The sequence below is a fragment of the Macaca thibetana genome, chromosome 12 (assembly GCF_024542745.1).
Source record: "Macaca thibetana thibetana isolate TM-01 chromosome 12, ASM2454274v1, whole genome shotgun sequence".
Classification (NCBI taxonomy): Eukaryota; Metazoa; Chordata; class Mammalia; order Primates; family Cercopithecidae; genus Macaca; species Macaca thibetana.
The window spans coordinates 108,806,534-108,828,835 of record NC_065589.1 but is presented as its reverse complement, the minus strand read 5'-3'; the positions used below and the strand labels follow the sequence as shown (position 1 = coordinate 108,828,835).

Below are 22,302 nucleotides of genomic sequence, written 5' to 3'. Positions count from 1 at the left end.
AGTCTCTCTGTGACCACCTTTCCTGAGTTTTCAACCTAAACAGCCAAGTGAATCCTTGAGGAAGAACAGATATTGAGCCAGATTGGTCTTGATGACGCCAGCAAAGTACCATGCTCGGGGTAAGAGGAGCACTGAGATACAGGGACCTGAACCTCTCATTTCCCAAACTTCCATCTGCTCTCCCAGACGAGACTTGTCAGACAACTTATACCGCTAGTATTTTGGAAAAGTCCTCAATTTGAGATTCTAACACATGTCCTCGTATTCTGGAAGATTACATCTATAGAAACCTGGTTTTTCCATAATCTCAGCCTCAGTCACCTTGGAAGAGGAGGAGAATTTGAACTTGGATTTTGAAAGCAGGCAAGATTCACGTCCTGGTTGTTCACAGGTGACTTCCACGCCACTGACATATCGTACACATTGTTTATCTCACTTAAACACACACACACACACACACACACACACACACACACACACAAAGCAAGCACTGTCTTGACTGAAAATGCCAAGGAACAAATTTTGGTGGGTGCTAACACCCACACTCCCAATTCCTTGTAGCAACAAACACAAAAGCAAATAAACAGCAATTTGCCAGTTCTGTCGCCCTAAGAAACCTATGGAAAGAGGATTTGTATTAACTCTTTCATGTGAGCCTAGAGCAATCTTCCTGTCCAAATACTAAAGTCCTTTCAGACATTTCTCCCTCTAGTGGTTTGTGTTTAAGAAGCTAAGGGGAGAGGAGCAAATGAGAATTACTGATCAAAGGGGCATAAAGTTTCAGTGATACAAGACGAGTAAGTTCCGGAGACCTGCCTATAGTTAACAATACAGTATTGTACACCTAATTAAAAGGGTAGATTTCACGTTAATATATATTACTTTTATATGTATAAATATTTTATACATTTACTTATTTATGTGGTTTTTTTTTTTTTTTTTTTTTTTTTTTTTTTTTTTTGAGGCCGAGTCTCACTCTGTTGTCCGGGCTAGAATGCAACTGCACGATCTTGGCTCACTGCAACCCCCACCTCCCGGTTCAAGCAATTCTCTTGCCTCAGCTGCCTGAGTAGCTGGGACTACAGACACACACCATGACGCCCGGCTTATTTTTTATTTTTAGTAGAGACAGGGTTTCGCCACGTTGGCCAGGCTGATCTCGAACTCTTGACCTCCAGTGATCTGCCCACCTCGGCCTCCCAAAGTGCTGGGATTACAGGCATGCGCTACCGCACCTGGCCTTATTTGTATGTTTTACATTCTGTGTATATATATTTAGAGGGAGCGTGCACGTGTGCATACATGCACTTTTCAAGTCTCACAGCAATGTCTTTTAATTCTTTTCTTAAGGCAGTAAGATGAGAAGTTTCAACCTTAACCTAACAGATGAGGAAATGGAAGCAAAGGGTACTACATCATGTATAGCACAAACAAACCTAAAACACCTTTTTTTTTGCCTTTCAAATTGGGAAAACAACTTCCTTCTGGGCTGTAGAGAAAATGAAAGGCGACTCTGCCCAAAAATCCCTTCTGGGCTCCCCCGTCCAGCTTGCTGGAAATCTGTGAGACACCCCGGTGGCAGCGCCTGAGGTTGGGGCTGTTCACAGCTGTTCTCTTCCTCCTCTTTCCTCCCAAGTCCACAGCGAGAGAGAACTCCCCGGGGCCTCCCACCTGAGCAGGACATGCGCTGCTGCCTTGAAGTGAAGGCAGCCCCGGGCTCTGGAGGTCAGCAGCGCAGGGCACGAATCCTCGCCCCACCAGCAGGACTCCAGCTCTACAGCTCTCGGCCTCTGTCCGCCCCTGAGAGCCTCTAAACCTCCATCTGCCACCTATAAAACTGGAAGAGCAAAACCTCTATCTCACAGGACTGTTCTAGGATTAAATGAGACAGAATATAGAATATACTTAGCATAGTGCCTGAAGCATACTAAGAAAGTCAGTAATACAACTATCTTCAGAGTTAAACTTTTAGGTCAAAACCTATCAGATTAGAAAAGGAACTATACAAAAACCCCTCAGCTCCCGGGCCATGGTTCCCCATCAGGCTGGAAGATCCACAGCTCTAGGTCTAGGGCCTACAGGCACTTAGAAAATCTGCAATTGAAACAGAACAGAAAGCCTCAATTATCAGCAGATGATCACAGTATCCACATAACCAAAGAAAAGGCTTATTAATCAGGAAGGGGTTTGGTCTGCTAGGAAAACACAAAAAAGATAGTTATAAGGGAAAAGAGGGCAGATCACTGCAAAGTGTGTTGCCCACAGGGAAAGAACCTTGGCCAGTGTTCTGGTCTCAAAGGTGGTTTCATTTAGACCCAAACCACATCTCTAAAATACAGACTGACAGATCAGGCAATCACAGGCTGATGGCCCTAAATATTGTATTCACCCAATCCCTGCTTGTTCCAAGGCCCAGGATCCCTACATGGGTCTACCTGCAGGGAGAAAGAGGGAGGAAACCACATGGACACTGTCAGAGCTCAGACTGCTACAGTGAAATACCACAGACTGGGTGGCTTAAGCAACAGTGACTTTCTCACAGTTCTGGAGGCTGAAGTTCTAAGATCAGGGTACATGCATTGTTAGATTTCAGTGAGGGTCCTCCTCCTGGCTCACAGACTGTGTCCTTACAAGGCAGAGGGAACAAGTGCTGGCCTCTCTCCCTCTTCTCATCATGGCACTAATCCCATCATAGGGGCCTCAACCTCATGACCTCATCTAACCCTAGTTACTTCCCAAAGCACCCATACCTCCTAAAACCATCACACTGGGAATCAGGGCTTCAGTACATGAATTTCAGGGAGGACATAAACACCCAGTCCATCACAGACACCCAGACAAGGTCTTCTAATGGAGATACTTTGCATCGACTAATAAACTGCTATCCTATCCACGTTTGCATGTCAGTTCTTTGAGCTTGATTCATCTGAGTCCCCTGACTTTGTGCCATTAAAATCAAGCTTCAGTCCGTGAGCTCACAAGCCAGACTCTGCAGAGTGGTAAAGGGGCCTGCAGAACAAATGTCAGTGAATTGCAGGGCCTCCTGGAAGTTTCCTTCAGAACAATGACCCACTACTTCAATAGTACCTTATTAACACTCAAGTACAAATCAAAACCACACTGAGATACCACTCACACACACTAGAATGACTGGAACCAAAAAGACAGATAATAACAAGAGTTGGCAAGGATGAGAAGTTGGAGCCTGCGCACCCTGCTGGTGGGAATGTAAACTGACATTGCCACTTTGGAAAACGTTTTGACAATTCCTCAAATGTTAAGCATTGAGTTATCATATAATCCAGTGCCGGGGCTACAGGTTTCCACAATTTAGATGTTAAAACCTTTACCTCCAGGGCTATGGTGTTAGGAGCTGGGGCCTTTGGGAGGTGACTAGGTCATGGGGGCCAGAGCCCTTATGAATGGGATTAGTGTCCTCATAAAAGAGGCCCCAGAGAGCTGCCTTGCCTGTTCAGCCATATGAGGACACCTCAAGAAAATGCCATCTATGAATCAGGCCCTCTCCAGACACTGAATCCGCCTTCATCTTAGACTTCCCAGCCTCCAGTACTGTGAGATATAAATGCCTGTTGTTTATAAGCCACCCAGTCTATGATATTTCATTACAGCAGCCCAAACAATGACACACAGCAATTCCACTCCTAGCTCTATACCCAAGAAAGAAAAAGGAGAACATATTTTCCCACAAACACTAGCACAGGAACATTCACAGCAGCATCCTTGATCATAGCCCCAAGGCAGAAACAACACAAATGCCCATCAACTGATGAATGGGATCACTGAACTGTGGCATATCCATACAATGGAATACGATGCCACAATAGAAATGGAGAACTGACACACCACAGCGTGGATGAAGCTGACCACACTACCCTGAGTGACTAAGAAAGAAAAGATATGCTGGGCCACAAAGGACCAAGAGTACATGATTCCATGTATATGAAATGTCAAACACAGGCAAATCTCTAAGGACAGGAAATAGACAGTGGCTGCTTGGGGCTGGGCATGGGGAAGGAGGGCTGGGAGGGGCTGGGTGGCGAAGGCTACAGGGAGTGGGATTTTTGTGGTAATGAAAATGTTCTGAAACAGACTGTGGTGATGGAGGCACGACTTTGACTATACTAAAAGCCATTGAACCGTACTCTTTAATGGATGATAGTATGCTATGTGAATTATATTTTAATAAAGCTACTTTATAAAAACCACCTATCTCTATTTTGCCTGGAAAGCCTGCTAAAAATAACCGCCATGTATGGAGCGCCTCCTTCAGGTCAAACACTGTGCCAAGAACGTCCCTTTATTATCTCACGTGTTTCTCATAACGATCTTACCGAGTGGGCAGGAACGATGAAAAACCACTCAAGGATGTATTTAAATGCCTCCTATTTAGTGATAGGAACAAGCTGAATCATGCTACAGAAAGATGCTGGTAAAACCCCCACTGACTGAAAGCTCAAAGGGGGCAACTACTTAGAGAAAGGCACGAGATGGGGAGGAAAAAAATCACCAGAATTCCATTCGATGTAATTTCATGGACACCCGAGGAAGGCGACATGCGCTGTGGTAGGGCCCTCCATAAGGGAGGTAAACGCACCCAGCAGTGCTGACGGTGTACGCACAATAGCACCCGGTGGGCTAATCGCAGGAAGGCAATGCCAGCACAGGGGAAATGAGAGCTTTAGTCTTTGTTCTCACACTGGCTTGCTTCCCCCCGTACCCCACTAAAGGGAAAAAGTATGCTTGATATGATTACAAAAACTGTATAGGTATCTTATACATTTTTTTCAGAAAATTTCAAATGTCTAAGGAGAAAGTAAGCATCAGTCATAACCTAACATCAACGTTTTGGTATTGATTTGCAGTCAATGGCAGGACCTACATAAAGTCAAATAGAATTTTAAATGTCCGGTAGCAAACACCCCGAACAAAATCTGGGACAGAAATGAGAAAAAAACATGCCATGCTCTGACCCTAAAACTTCAAAGACAGCTGTGGGGAAAACAAGCCCACAGAGATTTCTTCTGAACACAGGACATCTGAGAAGGGAAGGAGCTTGCCCAAATCTCCACTGACAAAGGTGATCACAAAGGGAGAAGGACCTCACCCTCGTGCCTGTCTTCCTGAACTCAGCCCGCTCACCTCCACGTACAGGCAGCAGCTGACTGAGGGCAGCAGGGAGCAGGATGCCAGACACCATGACTTCCAGGTGCAAGTGTCCAAAGGGTGACCACCCTCAGGGTGAAACACGGCCCCATCCATAGCGCTAGGCCCTGGCACTCCAGGGATAGAACACTCCTTTTGGCAAATGCTTCCTGGCAGCAGGTGCCAGAGGACAGGCTACAGCTGCAGACAAAGGCCAGTTATGACTCCTTGATGGCAAAGCCACAGGGCCCCAGCCCAGTTACTTGTCATGGCTGCCTTCTGCCAGGGGACCCAGGAAATGAATACTAGCTCCTGGGAACACCAACCTGGCTCCTAGACTGCCCTGCAGTGGCCCAGGCAGTTTACCTGTGTCTGGCCAACTGCCAGCCATTTCCCCACCTTGCAGTTAGAACCAAAGCCCAGGACTGCATTTCAAATTGGAGAATTTTATAGTTCTTCATTTTTCTGGATCTATAACCACTTTCCCTCTCCCTCTAGTTAATTTTGGCTTGCAGTTAATTGCTAGGAAGAGGCATTTCCAGGAGGAAGGAGAGGGCAGGTGGAATGTCAGACTGGTGAAACTGAGTCATGCAAATGACCATTTGGAGAGATAGCATTGCACAGTGGTTATGAGCAAATTTCAGAGCAAGCAAGGCCCCTGTTTAAACTCCAGTTCTATCCATCACTAACCAGGAGCCTTCAGGAACAAAAGTTACCTTCTCCACCTGGTGTTAAATAATACCTCTACTTAACAGAGTCCAGCATAATACATGACACAAATCACGGGCTCAGTACGTGGTTATTACTATCATCTTAATAAGGGTCATCCAAACCTTACTTAAGATGAAGAAATTCCATAGTTAAGCCTTTCATTCTGCAATTCTTTATGAGCACCTACTAAATGCCAGGCATGAGTCTAGGGGTTAGGGATAAAAAGAAGACAGTTAAGAAATACTGTTGCCTCGGTGAGCCTAAAGGCTTGTGAGGGAGATGGACAAGTCAATAGACCAATACATTAATTAAATGCAGGTAATTAGATCTTTAAACAAAAAACGTCCATGGCACTGCGGAAAAAGAATATGAGTGGTGAAGGCAAAGCAGGAACTACCTGGTCAATTACTAAGTTGTGCTTCCTTAGTTGCCTAGGTTCCACAGTCTGGGAACTGTCCCAAGATGGAAATAAAAGGCTTTTCATTCCCATCTGAAATTCTGGCAACCCATTTCCCAAAAGAAATGCAAATGCTCCCAAAGCATATGAGAATATGTTCAACTAGGCTGCTAACTAAAGAAATGCACATTAACATGGAGAATTAGCATTGCTGATAAAAAGAATTATAACACTTAGTGCTGGCAAAGGAGAATAAACATTTTCACCCCCGCTAGTGGTAAATGAGTATGACGCTTTTGGAGCACGGCTTGACACTGGTCATCAAAATTATGTGAGCATTTTCTTTGACCCAGACTTCTAGTAATTTATCCTAAAGAAACAAGAAGACAGGCATTAAAATACAAATGTTTAAGGACAGTTATTCCGGATTTTTTCTAACCTCAAGACATTGGAAATAACCCATGTCTTCAGCATAAAATTGCTAAAATAGGCTAAACCCATACATAGAATACCACATAGCTATCAAAAAATAACAAACCTCTATCCATGGATGGAAAGATGTTCAAACGATGGTGTTAAATAAAGAAAAAAACAGTTTTCAAAACTATATGTAGATCATGTCTATGTTTTAAAAAAAAGCTAAATGGATATATGTGTGTGCATGCACGCACACACACACACGGGGCATACATCAAAATGTTAGCTCTGGTTATCCCTGGAAGGCCCAGTAACAAGTGAGTTTCACTGTATTCTCTGCACCTTTATGAATTACCTTAACTGTTTACAGTAAACACATTTTTTTCTTTACCTTGCCCCACGCATTTCTTACTGCACATCATGGGTGGGGGTGGGAATGAAATTGAGGCATCGAGACACAATCTTTTTATTCCTTCACTACATGACTATCCCTTGTTGCTAAGTCAAAAGTAACTTTCTAAATGTGCTGAAGTGTATGTCTGGGTTTTCTTACATTTTTATTTACAAATTCTTTTATTCCATGTTCTTGAAAAGCAAAACAAAATGCTAGGGTAGACAATTTCAAACTCTTCCAGGATGACAAACAAAAAAAATTTCCAAAATTTTAGGGATGGAAAGTAAGTTATTCAATGCCATGTTTGATCTTCACCATGATGCCACTTGGCAGCTGTCATGACCCTCCCTCCCTTTCATGGATGAGAAAACTGGGGTTCTGAAAGATGAATAAATCATGTGGTGTCACACAGCAGGTAAGCAGCAGAGGGCAGCTCTGATGGAGGACTCTTCTCAGGACTACATTAGCTTTGCACGGCTGCCACAATACAGCACTACAAACCGAGTGACTTAAACCAGGGGTCTGCAATCCCCAGGCCACAGACTGTCACCTGCTTTATCTGTATTTACAGCCACTCCCCATCAATTGCATTACTGCCTGAGCTCCACCTCCTGTCAGATCAGCAATGGCATTAGATTCTCATAGGAGCACAAACCCTAAAAGTGCACAGTAAATGTAATGTGCTTGAATCATCCCTAAACCATCCCCCACCCAACCCCAGCCCGTGGAAAAATTGTCTTCCATGAAATCAGTCGCTGGTGCCAAAAAGGGTTGGGGACCACTGGCTTAAACAACAGAAATGTATTGTCTCACAGTTCTGGAGGCTACAAGTCTGAAATCAATGTGTCCACAGGGCCACACTCCCCGTTAAACTTACAGGGAAGTTCCCTCTTCCGGCTTCTGGTCTTTGCTGGAATCTTTGGCACTCTTTGGCCTGTAGATGCATTACTACAGTCTCTGCCCTCTTGTCCCATGGCGGTCTACTCCTCGTGTCTGACTGTGTCTCTGCTTTCTCTTCTTATAAGGATACTAGTCATATCAGATCAGGCCCCACCCTAATGAAGCATAACCTCATCTTCACTTGTTTTCATCTGCAAAGACCCTGTTTCCAAATAAGGTCACATTCTTCTGTACTGGGGGGTGAGGACTTCAACATAGCTTTTTAGGGGACACAACTGAGCCCATAACAGGGACCAAGTCTACACTCCTTCCGCTAGTACATCTTACCTGCAGCACCATAACCCAGTAGGGTCATGTCTGTGTCATGCCTGCTTTCATCTGTCCTGTTCAGGACAGTGGAGGACCACTCCTTGCTGTCTCCAGGCGAGTAAAATTCATACTACTCAAGGCGGAGGAGCTCCCGTCCTGCTGAAACAGCTCCACCTCCTGCCTTGACTCTCATCAGCCATCGAGGGCATCTCTGAAGTTATTTATTCTTCTAGTTCAGGTTCTGCTCTTGAGTTAAAACACATTCAAGAGCTTTGTCAATTTAAGAGCACTAGACAAATGTGGAGTAAATAGGATTCACTTTCTCAGAGCCTGATTTAGGGCCAGATCAAACAACCTACAGGAAGAACGCAGGGAGACATGATACTATTTTAATATGTTCTTGGTATAACTCATTGCCTTTGCAGTCCAGCTCAGACACCAAAAGCAAATTACCAATCCATCACTTCTTGACTGAATGAGTTACTTTTCTTTTTAAATTTCTGGAATTGTTTCCAACAGCAGCGAGGGTGCTGGTAAAGTCAGTCATCAAAAGGCTATCAAGGTATCCTGTTGACTGGTGGTTTTCAGGCCAACGCATGTGGCTCAGCAAATTGGAAAAGAACACAGAGCAAGCAGCCTGGGTGAGGACCGGTGGGCCCGTCTATTTCACACGGGCAGACACACAAAGGGCTTATGCCTCTCTCAAGACATCCACTGCGGGCCCTCCAATTCCCACCCCAATGTGCAGCTGAGCAGAACACCATTGGGAGGTACATTTGGAACAGGAGAACCACCTCTCGGGCTGCATTGAGACTCCGTGTTGTAGAATTAGAAGGCTGTCCAGGTGAACATCTCCCATCTGCCTTCACCTCCATCTCAGCAAGCTGACTGACAGCCCAGGAGACAGCTGGGCCTGGGGCGCCTCCACACCGCCCCACCTGTGCTGCAATCATATGCAAAATGTCACAGACCCCCAATGAGCGTCAAGCTGGACCTTCTGTGGCAAGCATCCCACGGCCCTCACAGCTCATGGTGGCAGGAGGCTGTTCTTCCTGGGGCCTTACACAGTACACAGGGCAGAGAATGGCAGGGACGGACATGAAATTCCATGTCATTCGGCCCTGCCAAGTTCCTCCTATACTTATTTCTCCCCAAGCCCTCCATCTCCAGCACCTCCTTCCTTTCCTCAGTATCACTCTCTCATTTCCAAATCTCCTAATCTTCATTTATTAAGAACTTCTGTCTGTTTTTTGAAAACAGGTTTAAAAATGATCCACCTGAAGAGACATTGTCCAATACAGTAGCCACTAGCTGCATGGGCCTATTTAAATTCTTTAAAATTAAATCAAGTTAAAAATCCAGTTCCAGCTGGGCACAGCGGTGCCTCACGCCTATAATCCCAACACTTTGGAAGGCTGAGGAGGGCGGATCACCTGGGGTCAGGAGTTTGAGACCAGACTGGCCAACATGGTGAAACCCTGTCTCTACTAAAAAAATAAAAAATTAGCTGGGTATAGTGGTACATGCCTGTAATCCCAGCTACTCGGGAGGCTGAGGCAGGAGAATTGCTTGAACCAGGGTGGCAGAGGTTGCAGTGAGCCGAGATCACACCACTGCACTCCAGCCTGGGCCACAAAGCGCGACTCCATCTCAATCAATCAATATCCAGTTCCTCAGTGACTCTATCCACATACCAAGTACCCAATGACCACATGTGGCTAGTGACTACCATATCGCACGGCACGGATACAGAACACTGCCATCGCCACCGAGCATCTATTGGACAGCTCTGCTTGTCATAAAGAAAATGTGTCCCCCTCCTTCCTCTGTCCCCAGCCCCCTCCTGGAGGGGAGGCGACCCTGCTGCCAGTTTCCTTTGTATCCTTTATATGCCTACACAAGTGTGTGTGGATGCAAACCTCTTTTGTTAAAACAAATGAGAAAAGACCACACACGCTATTTGGTGTCATGCTTTCTTCACTGAATGCAGCTTGGAGGTCACGTCGTAAGTACACAGACAGTGCTTCATTCTTTAGAGTGGTTGCATAGCAATCCACTGTCACCAGGCCAGTGTCACCAACCCCACCTGCACCCCCCAGGCTCCTCTGTCACCCACTGTGAGGCTGGCTCCCTTCTCTCCCAAACAGTCTCATCCTACCCTCCCAGTCTCTACATCCTCAAACTCTTTTCTGACTCTTCCCTTTACACCTTTCTTGCCCTAATAAAAACGTAGCCATTCTCTGAGGAAGCTGCTTTTCCTGCCTTTGCAGTAGAGGCCGCTTTTCCTCTCTGATCCCACATTCTCCAAGCGTCTTTCTTCCTGGTGTCTGCCCCCAGCTTCCTCCCTCAACACTGCCAGTTGCCATCAGACTCAAGCACCCACTGCACTGCCTTCCTGGCGCTGCCCCCTCACCTCCTGGCCCCTTCCCTGCACTGATGACTCACTGATGAAGACCTGCTTCATGGCCTTCACCTCCTCCCCAAATTCTACACACATTCCTGGTAACTTCAATCTCAAATGGATCATCCAGACAACACCGGGCCTCACCCACGTCCCTGACCTTTCATCCCCACCCTGCCTCAGCCACTAACTCTTCCCTAAATCTGTGCCAATAAGTGAAACACCTATGGAATCTTGGTTTTTAGCAACCTACTCTCAGATTAGTACCCATGCAAACAATTACTGACCTATCAAGACTTCTAGTCTTCCTTTTTTTTTTTTTTTTTTGAGACGGAGTCTCGTCCTGTCACCCAGGCTGGAGTGCAGTGGTGCGATCTCGGCTCACTGCAAGCTCCACCTCCTGGGTTCGCGCCATTCTCCTGCCTCAGCCTCCAGAGTAGCTGCGACTACAAGCACCGGCCACCACGCCCGGCTAAGTTTTTGTATTTTTAGTAGAGATGGGGTTTCACTGTGTTAGCCAGGATGGTCTCAAACTCCTGACCTTGGATCTGCCCACCTCAGCCTCTCAAAGTGCTGGGATTACAGGCGTGAGCCACCACGCCCGGCCTTAATTAAGACTTCTAATCCATGGTGACTATTTATTAACTTTGCCATTATCCTTCCACGCCTCCTTGGCTAGTTTATTCTGTCTCTTCTTAGGAATCCCTTGATTGTAAACATAACATTCCCTTGTCCCTCCTATCTTACCTGTTGAAAATCCTGACCATGTGTAAACCTGATGGTCTATCTTCTCCATACCTTTATTTCCTACCACAAGAAAGTAACCAAACTTGGAACTTAAAAAAAACTAGTTGGTAGAATTATAAAATGACATAACAACTACGGAAAATAGTATAGAGGTTCCTCAAAAATTTTAAAAGGGAACTGCCATAGGATCCAGCAATCCCACTTCTGGGTATTTATCCTAATGAATTGGAAGCAGGTCCCAAAGAGATATCTGAACACTCACATTCATAGCAGCATCATTCACAATGGCCAAATGGATGAATGGATAAACAAAATGCGGCATATATTTACAACAGAATATTATTCAGCCTTTAGGCAGGGCACAGTAGCTCACACCTGTAATATCAGCACTTTGGGAGGTCAAGGGAGGCAGATCACTGAGGCCAGGAGTTCAAGACCCGCCTGGCCAACATGGCAAAATTCCATCTCTACAAAAAAAACAAAAATTAGCCAGGTTTTGTGGTGCATGCATGTAGTCCCAGCTACTCCGGAGGCTGAGGTAGGAGAATTGCCTGAACCTGGGAGGCTAAGGTTGCAGTGAGCCAAGATCACGCCACTGCACTCCAGCCTGGGCAACAGAGCAAGACTCAGTCTCGAAAAAATAAACAAAATAAATTAAAAGGATTATTCAGCCTTTAAAAGGAAGGAAATTGTGTCACATGCTACAAAAGATGGATGATCCTTGAGGACATTATGCTAAGTGAAATCAGCCAGTCACGAAAAAGACAAATACTGTATAATTTCATTTATATGAGATATCTAGTCAAATTCATAGAAATAGAAAGTACAATGGTGATTGCTAGGGACTAGGGGGCAGGTAAAAATGGGGAGTTCAATGGGTAGAGTTTCAATTTTGCAGAATGAGACAAGTTCTGAGGATCTGTTTCAAAACAACGTGAAATATACTTAACACTACTGAACCATATACTTAAAAATGATTAGGCTAATGCATTTTATGTTATATGTTTTAACAATATAAAATAAAAATAAAGACTTATAATAATACAATTTTTTAAAATGCAAAACAAAAACTATTAGGGCTAGCTACACTCTGGTGGTGCTGAAGCCAAACTCTCTTTCCCTGAGTGTGAAATACCCCATCATATCCACAATTAGGATGCACAGTCACCAGGTGGCAAGGCTAAGGAAGGTTTTGAGTTGCTTTGCCTCAGTAATTCAAGCTCAAGATTCATCCCAAGGTTTTGGGTCCAATTCAAAAAAATAAAGGGAATTAGCTAAGGGCCAGTTGCATATTTTCCAATTTCCTCTAATATTACTCTCCTGCAACTAACTGAAAACCAATGGCTTTTCTAACTCATTTATGCTCATTAATATGCAAATATCAGCTTCTCAGCTGGCAGTGATTTCATTAATTTTAAACTTACATGGGGTAAGCCAGGGATTGAAACTTTAAACCAAAGCCAACAATACAGAGGACTGTGAGTATCACTTAAATCCCTAGATGAGGAATCTCCAAGTGAATGCACTGGCATTGTCACGTGAACAATCACCTGGGAATTAATCAAAGCAACTCCTCTGTGAGTTTTTGCCTTTTGGGAAGTGATATATGATTTTAAAGAACAGTAGCTGTTCGGGGATTATTAAAAACAGTGAAAGCAAAGACATTTCTCATCAATTTTGATCTTGGAAAACCTCCAGACCTAACAAACATTCACACAGATCCTAACAATATAGAAAAGCCACAATTATTCGTGGCTTTCTAATATGTACGAAACTCATTTCAGCAGAAAGGAAATCAGATTAAAAAGCAAATTAGAATAATGAAATTGGAAAACTCTGAATTCAATTCTTTCTGGAATTGCAAATCAAATTATGTATTATTAGCTCTGCAATAAAAAAGAAAAAGCAGCGGGAAAAACTTTCTCCTTTGAGGGCACTGCCCAATACAAATATAAGCCACATGTGTAATTTTAAATTTCTAAAAGACATTTTAAGAAGCTAAAGCAAAAAAAAATAACTTTAAGTTTAACCAATATATCCAAAATATTCTAAATATCGACACATAATGAATATTTTTTAACTATTAATACTTTTTCTCATTAAGTCTTTAGAATCTAGTGTGTATTTTATACTTACAACACATCTCAGTTCAGACAAGCCACATATCAAGTGCTAACATATTGCACTAGTGGCAACCATATTGGACAGTGCAGCTATAGAACCAAAGATGACGTGTTCCTCTGACAAGACAGTGGCTAGCTCCTGAAATCCGAGTATCTCTCTACATTACACTCTCTAGACTTCTGAGCTCCTCAAATACCCAGAACAGCTTGGGTTGAGTGCATTAGTTGCTCCTTTGGCTAGACCAGTGTTAAGTCAAGGTTGGTCATCACGGTACAGGTCAAGCATCCTTTATCCAAAGTGCTTAGGATCAGAAGGGTTTCAAGTTTCAGATTTTTTTTGGATTTTGGGACGGCTGCATATACATAATAAGATATATTGAGGATGGAACCCAAATCTAAACATGAAATTCATTTATGTTTCATATATACCTTATACACACAGCCTGAAGGTAATCTTAGACAACATTTTAAGTAATTTTGTGCACGAAACAAAGTTTTGACTGTGACCAGTCACATGAGGTCAGGTGTGGAATTTTCTACTTGTGACATCAGGTTGGTGCTTAAAAAGTTTTGAATTTGGGAGTATTTCAAATTTTGGATTTTCAGATTAGAGACACTCAACCATCATTTGAAATTTTTAAAAGTCAATTTACTACTATTTTCTATAGTATTTTTTTCAACCACAAATTCACTTCTAAAAATTAATTTTATCCTAAATGATATCATGTGTGATATCACAAGTTTGATACTTCCATTTGTTAAAAAAAACTAATGCCCATTAAAATAGACATTTAACATTTAAAATAAGTTTTTGTACACTAACCAAAGCTAACGATGACATGAATTAAAATTTGCTCTCATTAGTGAGTCAGTTATGGTGTCATCTTTTAAAAGTTTTCCATCTGGCATATTCAGTCTCAGATATGTTACTGTCTCTTGGCCTCAAAGAGGTACTGCAACACTTGCATGTTGGAATATGGCCTAACATCCCATTCAAGAGTACTTTCTTGTTGGAGACAAAGTCTCGCTCTATCGCCTAGGTTGCAGTGCAGTGGCACCGATCTTGGCTCACTACAGCCTCCACCTCCTGGGTTCAATCAATTATTCTACCTCAGCCTCCCGAGTAGGTGAGCTACAGGCACACAGCATCATGCGCAGCTAATTTTTGTATATTTTTGTAGAGATGGGGTTTCACCATGTTGGTCAGGCTGGTCTTGAACTCCTGGCCTCAAGTGATCCACCTGCCTCAGCCTCCCAAAGTGCTGGAATTACAGGTGTGAGCCACCGCACCCAGCCTCAAGAGTACTTTCCATCTGGGTGCCACCACAAACCACAGAAAGGGACATTTACTCACCTGTGTTTAACTGTCCAAAAGCTGCAGAGACAGAGAAAACTTGCTCTGATACCTACACATGCACGTATACATGCACATATATACATATAACTACATGCACATATATATGCACATATTAGTGTATAGGGATATGCATAAAAATGTGTGTGTCTGTGTCTGTGTGTGTGTGTGTGTACTCATCGCAATCATCCTACAAAGGAGGCATTGTCATTTTCTTGCTTTTCCAGATGAGGGAATGAAGCACAGAGCAGTTACTGGCTTCCATAATCACAGGGCTAGCAAATCTGATTACAGAACCTGTGTTCTTGTTACCCTGGCGTTTACAAATGATATAAAGAGATGGAAGTTGGAAAAGACATATGTTTTAGAGTCACAAACATAAGTCCTTCAAAGTCAAAACCTTCACCCATGGGATGTGAAGACTGGGGCAAGCAACATCCCCTAATACAGAGGGGGGCAGAAGGCAAATAGAGTAATTTAGAATGCCCTTAAGATTTCTTCTGTAAATGACAGTGGAGAATTCCTCTTACTTAGAAGAAAAACAACATAAAAATGCAAGAGAACAAAGATTCCAATAAGAAAAAGCAAAAGGATGGATGGATGGATGGATGGATGGATGGATGGATGGATGGATGGATGAGCAGATGGATACACCAGCAAACAAATAGTCTCAAAATCTGAGAACAGAAAATCATAAAGGTACACATCCTCTCTCTCTGACCATCCCAAGAGGACCCTATCACATGACTGGCATTGCACTAGTCACTTTCAGAAGCAGCCTGGGGACCTTCTTCTCATCACTGGGACAAAAGCTGCAGGGCAAGCTGTGTTGAGGGCCTCATTCCGTAGCCTTCATCCGCACGGATTCTGCAGCCTGAAGAAAGACAAGAATCCACTTACATGTACTCTCTATGAGCAGAGTGCACAGCGGCCGCGTTGCTGTAACGCCACAGGACGATCGCCGACGACAGGACGTCCAGGATGGCATCAAACTAGGAGAAGGAGACATGGCATTAGAGGCTTTCCAGAGTTAATAGCACACAAATGTGAAGACACAGGACAACTGTGCTGTGACTCAAAATATCTGCACAAGTAAACTCTGATCAAAGAGGCCTCCCATCATTACGACGCAGCCACGTACTGCCCTCATGCCTGGGGCGTCTGGAGCTCGGAGACCCAGCGTGCCATGTGGGGGGCTCTGCTCCCAGGGTGCCTGGCTCCCAGCACTCTGCAGACATAGGGCAGAAGGTGGGGAGTTCACTGTTTCGAAACACACGGAATTGGTTTCCCCATGACAGTCAAGATAATCGCAGTAGTTTCCTGCACATCCCAGATAAGAGATTCGAGTGAGAATTCTATTTCTGACTCTCAATGGGACTATGCTACCTGGGGTCCAGGGGTGAGGGTGGGGGTCACCAGGACCTGTGATAAGTCTGCCAGCACTTTACAGTTGCATACAAAACTCAATGCTTCTGTTTGAATGAGAGAGTATGCATGCACAAGAAAGCTAGGGAGAATGAGAGAAAAACGTATGTGCGTGTTTGTTTCCGGGGACGTGTATGCACTGTGTGTGTGCATGTGTATATATGTGGTATGTCTGGGTGCGTGTGTGTGGTGGTGTGCCTTTTTCCTGGATGGTCCACATCTTTCATAAGATTCTGAAAAGAATCTGCAATGTACCTACAATAGCAAGTTCTCACAACAAAGGGCAGAAGTGGGTTTGGGAACAGGCATACCGACCCTCCGGTACAGGAGACCCCAAAGCTACTTGGCGGGGGTGCTGAGGAGAGCTCTCTTTATGGGTCACTGCACCACACCACACTTCTCAGCTGGAAGATCACGAGCACTAGCATCCTCTCCAAGGGGCCTGGGGAAACTTCACCCAATTTCTCAACAGACCTAGCCTGTGAAGCAGAGACCCGCTTTCTCCAACTAGCTTCCATCAGGAGGCCGGCTGGGACGCCAGGTTACCCTTAGCTGGCTACAGACTGACTCATCCTAGCACGAGTAGCCCTGATCTTTAACTCGCAAACCTCTGCCTACACCAGCAAATGCTTTGCTCCAGTGCGTACCAGGTCCACATACAACCTGGAAGGCAAAAAAAGGGCTAAAATGCCCAAAACATCCTCTCACCCAAGCACATTGTGGGAAATGTGGTTCCTCCCCGTCTGTGCTTGAGAATTATACAGTCCTCATTGCAGTATAATTCTGTTAAATGTTCATTTTTTAATAGAAGTGGGTTTCCATAAAGTATGTTTCTCATGTTAAGCTCTCATAGGCTAACCACCCTCATTTGAGGGCTCAGGGTGAGGTTTATGGGCTTATGAAAAAACGTGCAAAACTTGATGAAAGTACATTTCAGGTTACTTACTGCAAACCCAAAAGCAGAGGCGCTGTACCTCATAACGGAGACAGCTAAAAAGAAAGAAAATATTATTCAGAATATTTTAAAACCTCTCTCATTTTTGAGTATATTAATACATTACATGGCCTTTTAAACATCAGTGGGGAAATTCCAAGAGAATAAAACTAAAAATTAACTGTACGTGTAAAATCTAAGAATTTTTAAAAAATGAGGCGTGAACTGAAAAGATTCCCAGACTCTACCTGCAACAACTTCCCCTCACAGTGTTCTGAAACACCTGAGGGCCAATTTCCAAATCCAATTTGCTTAAACAGCTGTCAATCAAATGACTTCTGATACTTTGAGAATTTAGCAACTGGGAACTATATCAAACTTTCAAAGTAAAACTCCAACCACCCAAACTGTTCCCATAATAAGGTGGTGCAAAGTAAAACTCCAACCACCCAAACTGTTCCCATAATAAGGTGGTGTGTCTAAGGCATACACCACTGCTAAGATAGATGAAAAAAAAATCTGTGGGCACCAGAGTTTAAAATCCAATGTAGACACCAATAACAGTTGTTTAGAAAAGAGTGACAAATGATCTTAAACAACAGATGTCTACAAATAGAGATGTCTACAAATGTCAATGCCACAATTATAATTACAACACACTTTGGTTTTTTTTTTTTGTTTTGTTTTGTTTGTTTTGAGACAGTCTTGCTCTGTCACTCAGGCTAGAGTGCAGAGGTGCTATCTCGGCTCACTGCAACCTCCGCCTCCCTGGTTCAAGTGATTCTCCCGCCTCAGCCTTCCGAGTAGCTGGGACTACAGGCATCCACCACCACACCCAGCTATCTTTTGTATTTTTAGTAGAGACAGGGTTTTGCCATGTTGGCCACGCTAGTTTCGAACTCCTGACCTCAGGTGATCTAACCGCCTCAGCCTCCCAAAGTGCTGGGATTACAGGTGTGAGCCACCACGCCCGGCCTTGATCCATATTTTTAAATTGGAGAACGTCAACTGGGTAGCACTTTTGCCTAATTCTGTTTTGTGCTAAAGCAATGACAGCTTCAAAGACGTCTCGATTTGACATAACAAAGGCAGATCTCCAGAAGAAAGTCATATTTAACAAGCATACATGCACCTCCAACCAAGATTAAAGCCCTACACTAAGGGTCAGCAAAGCTGGCAGTGGCTTGTTCCCAGGCCTACGTTCTGCAAGTGGTCACTGGCGCAGTAGGAGGTGTGGGTGGGAGGCACAGAGGCCAGCGCCTACATGGACTTCCATCAGCTCATCACAATGTCCCTTCTCTAGGACCTGCTCCTTGTCCTCTCCACAAGGTCCAGGGACAGTCCTCAGACAACGTGTTGTGCCTTGTGCCCTCCAGCTGTAAGGAGGGCTCCTGATCCACTATGAACCAAACAGAGTTCATTTTCTGTGATTTAGGACTTGAGACAGAGAGTCTAGTTGGTCAATCTATGTGGTTAGAACAGCAACTTGTAAATGCTGGAGTTGCCATCAGCCACTGTTTGCCATAAAGACTGAGGAGCAGGAAGGCAAGCATGGGAAAGCCACAGCACCGGGGAGAGTGAACCACTGGTGTCCAAGCGTTTCCAGGCCCTTCCTGAAATTCAGCCATATTCAGGTGCTCAAACTATGTGAGGCGGAATACAACCCATTAAATCTGCAGCCACCTTTGTTTTTGACATGAGCTCCTCCAGGAGGCCCTGCTGTTGCTCTTCCTGGCACAGGGAGAAGGGCAGAGCCAGCTGTGCATGGTGACCAACTGGAGTTTTCACAGGACACACAGGTATGGTGCTGTAAAGGGGCACCGGCCCTTTCCGGAGAACATCAATTCACCAGCCATGCTGACATGTGCAAAAAAAGGCAGCTGATCGCTGGCGGGACTGCTGCGAGCACTGAGGCGGCCTATAAAACACAGCTTGGCTCGCAGCACATGCTCCATAACTGTTAACTAAGCGTAACAAAATTTCACAGAAATAAGTCAAGGAGGATATCTTTTCTTTCCCTTTACAACCTGTTTTTAGAATATCTTAGCTGTGTGCTTTTTGTGGGTTGCTTCTTTATCAGCAGTGGAAACCTTTTTAATTCCAACTAACATCGTGCACAGATGCTCCAGATCTACAACAGAGAAAAGAAGGCTCAGTGGCTTATGCCTGGAATCCCAGCACTTTGGGCGGCCAAGGCGGGTGGATCACGAGGTCAAGAGATCGAGACCATACTGGCCAACGTGAAGAAACCCCATCTCTACTAAGAAATATACAAAAAATTAAGTCAGGTGTGGTGGTGCACACCTGCAGTCTCAGCTACTCAGGAGGCTGAGGCAGGAGAATCACTTGAACCTGGGAGGCGGAGGTTGCGGTGAGCCGAGATCATGCTACCACACTCCAACCTGGTGACAGAGTGAGACCCCACCTCACAAAAAAAAAAAAAAAAGAGAGAGAGAAGAGCTGCCACCGGGCTCCCAGTCTGTCTCCACCTGCACTCCTGGGGCTGAGCACCACGGAAAAGGAACAGCTAGAAAAGCACTCCCCGTGACTCGCTATGGCAGAAGAGCGCCTGTCTCACCAGCAGTGAACCATGGCTTCAAAACAGATTTCAAGTGGACATTCACTTGACTATATTGAGAAAGACAAGAAATCTTGTCTCAGGAATCTGGAATCAAACAAAGGAGATGGCCACTAAATGGTAGGTGGGGTGTCCCCAACTCAACTGGAGTGTTGTGTCCATGATTTCCAACACTCTCAAAATTATGTGGGAAAGATCCACTTGTGAGAATTAAGCCTGCCACAGAATGGATGACCTAGAGCACAAGTGGAATATTAGTACTCTCTATCCCGTCTGCACCACGGAAAATATGAGCAAGACGGCTGCAAGTTAACCTAGAGTCCTTAACAGAGATGTGTTATTTACTTATAAATTGGCTCCATCTAATTTTCTTGATGAGATGGAAAGGGAGAAATGCCAAAAATTGCATGGGGAATTCAGACTACTTTGAAGGGCCCTCCACACAGCCTTAGCTCTGACAGCTTCCTTTATGTGACCAACTCCCCAGCTCTTCCTACTAAATAACAGCCAATAGTAATTAGCACAGGATCCGAATGAAAGAGTTCAGATGGCCTTTCAGCAATTTCTGAAGAGTGTCAAGTAATAACTTCATTTTATTTGTCTCATAACTCACCGTGACACATCCCAATTTTGAGATAAGAACAAACTCAATGGAAGGGTCAGAATGGTTTACACAGCATCCCACCCCCCAACTTCCATGGGGCTTTCACCAGGAAGTTGCCAACTTCCCTCATGCTAAGAGTGAGGTTGGCTTGGAGGCAGGCCTGAGCCAGGATGATTACAAGGGAGAGATTACGTGGTAGAGGCACCTGGAGCTCCATGCACATGTGCTGAGTGTAGTAGAAAGCCACCACAGGGCCAACAAAGGCTGCAGTGCCTTCAAGGCAGGTGCTTATTCAACAGTGGACAAGAAACAAGGGCCCTTCTGAACTCCGACAATTATGTTGCAAACTGGCAACACATCCACAAAGAGATGGGCAACCAGGCAGCTGTGGGACAGAGCTCTCCTGTGAAGGCTGCTCTTGGCCCCATGTGGTCAGAGTAGAAACACACTGCTATCTGATTAGGCAGCAGTTACACATCCAAAAACATGCATGCTTAGGATGCAACTGGGCTCCTATCTCTTTCTCTGCTGGCTTTTTCTTTTTATTAATTTATTTTAAGACACAGAGTCCCTAAAATGTTCATAGGTAAAATGAAGATGTGTCATTTGGGGCCAGCCCAGCATGCAGTCCCCATCCCATAAGAGCATCCTGATTCTCCTCTGGGAATGGCACCTGCCCTACCCTCAAAATAAGTGATTTGGGTGGGATGATGCTATTCCCATGCTAGTATATCCCATTAACTTGTCCCATGTCCAGAGTTAATGATTCGAAAATGGTACAGTTCAATTTGAGCCGATGAGAACCTGTGCCAAGCTTTTTGCTGAAAATATTGGAAAGGGGATGTCTTCCTTCGAGGAGATTTTAGAGATAGGAGGATGAACACAGGAGCTACAGGTGGTGATTTTGACACAAGTGGGAGGAGACTGCCTGAGAATGAAGCCAACACAAGAAGAAAGTAGATACTAAAACACAGATCAGACTCCCGAAGACAGACTGAACCTTTTAAATCAGTCCTGACTGTTCTATCCCTCTACTTCTCAAATACATTAGCCAACCATTTCCTTTGATTTGCTTAAGCCAGTTTGAGCTGAGTTTCTATCACTTTCAGCCATATGAGTCTTAATACAAGATATGTTGACCCAGTAATCCCATGCTCAAGAATGTATTTTAATGCATAAGAAATGGAAAAATACTTTAAGCACAAAAGGTTCATAATAGGTTCATGTGATTTATAACAGCAAAACATTAGATGTAACTAAATGTTCCATAGTAGGGTGATGATTGAGGTATGATTTATTCAAAGAATAGGCTATAGGTAGATATTTTAAAGCCTTTGCAAAGAGTACTGTTGCTGGCTTGGAGTGATGGCTCACACCTATAATCCCAGCACTTTGGGAGGCCAAGGCAGGAGGATCGCTTGAGGCCAGGAGTTTGAGACCAGACTGGGCAATAGAGTGAAACCTCATTTCTACAAAAAATTATAAAATTAGCTGAGCGTGGTAGCAGATACCTCTAGCCCCAGCTACTTAGGAGGCTGAGGTGGGAGGATTGCTTGAGCCCAGGAGGTGGAGGTTGCAATGAGCCAAGATCACACCACTGTAAGCCAGCCTAGGCAACAGAGGGAGATCCTGTCTCAAAATATTTTTTAGAAAAATTACTACTGCTTAATGTTTCTATTAGCATATTAGAAAGAACAATGGCATTGATAATAGACAGGTTGTATGTTGGGTCCTGCACTGGGTGCCACAGGAAAGGATGGGTCTAGAACAGGGGGAGTTCTAGCCAACACAGGTGCAAACTGAATGGGAAGATCAGAAGAGGCTTCACTGACAAGGGGACATGTA

At 44.4% G+C, this 22,302-nt stretch overlaps 2 protein-coding genes across 2 annotated transcripts in view; one reads left to right on the top strand and one right to left on the bottom strand.

The window, feature by feature from the left end:
- Positions 1-22,302, top strand: part of RAB3GAP1 (RAB3 GTPase activating protein catalytic subunit 1) — a 1,043,110-nt gene that overhangs the window by 403,657 nt on the left and 617,151 nt on the right. The window lies entirely within an intron of this gene.
- Positions 1-22,302, bottom strand: part of TMEM163 (transmembrane protein 163) — a 259,583-nt gene that overhangs the window by 78,786 nt on the left and 158,495 nt on the right. Inside the window, exons 3-4 of the mRNA XM_050751007.1 lie at positions 17,288-17,331; positions 15,817-15,908 (exon numbers count right to left, since the gene is read on the bottom strand). Of these exons, the coding sequence (XP_050606964.1) occupies positions 15,817-15,908; positions 17,288-17,331 (136 nt within the window). The remainder of the gene's footprint in view (positions 1-15,816; positions 15,909-17,287; positions 17,332-22,302) is intronic.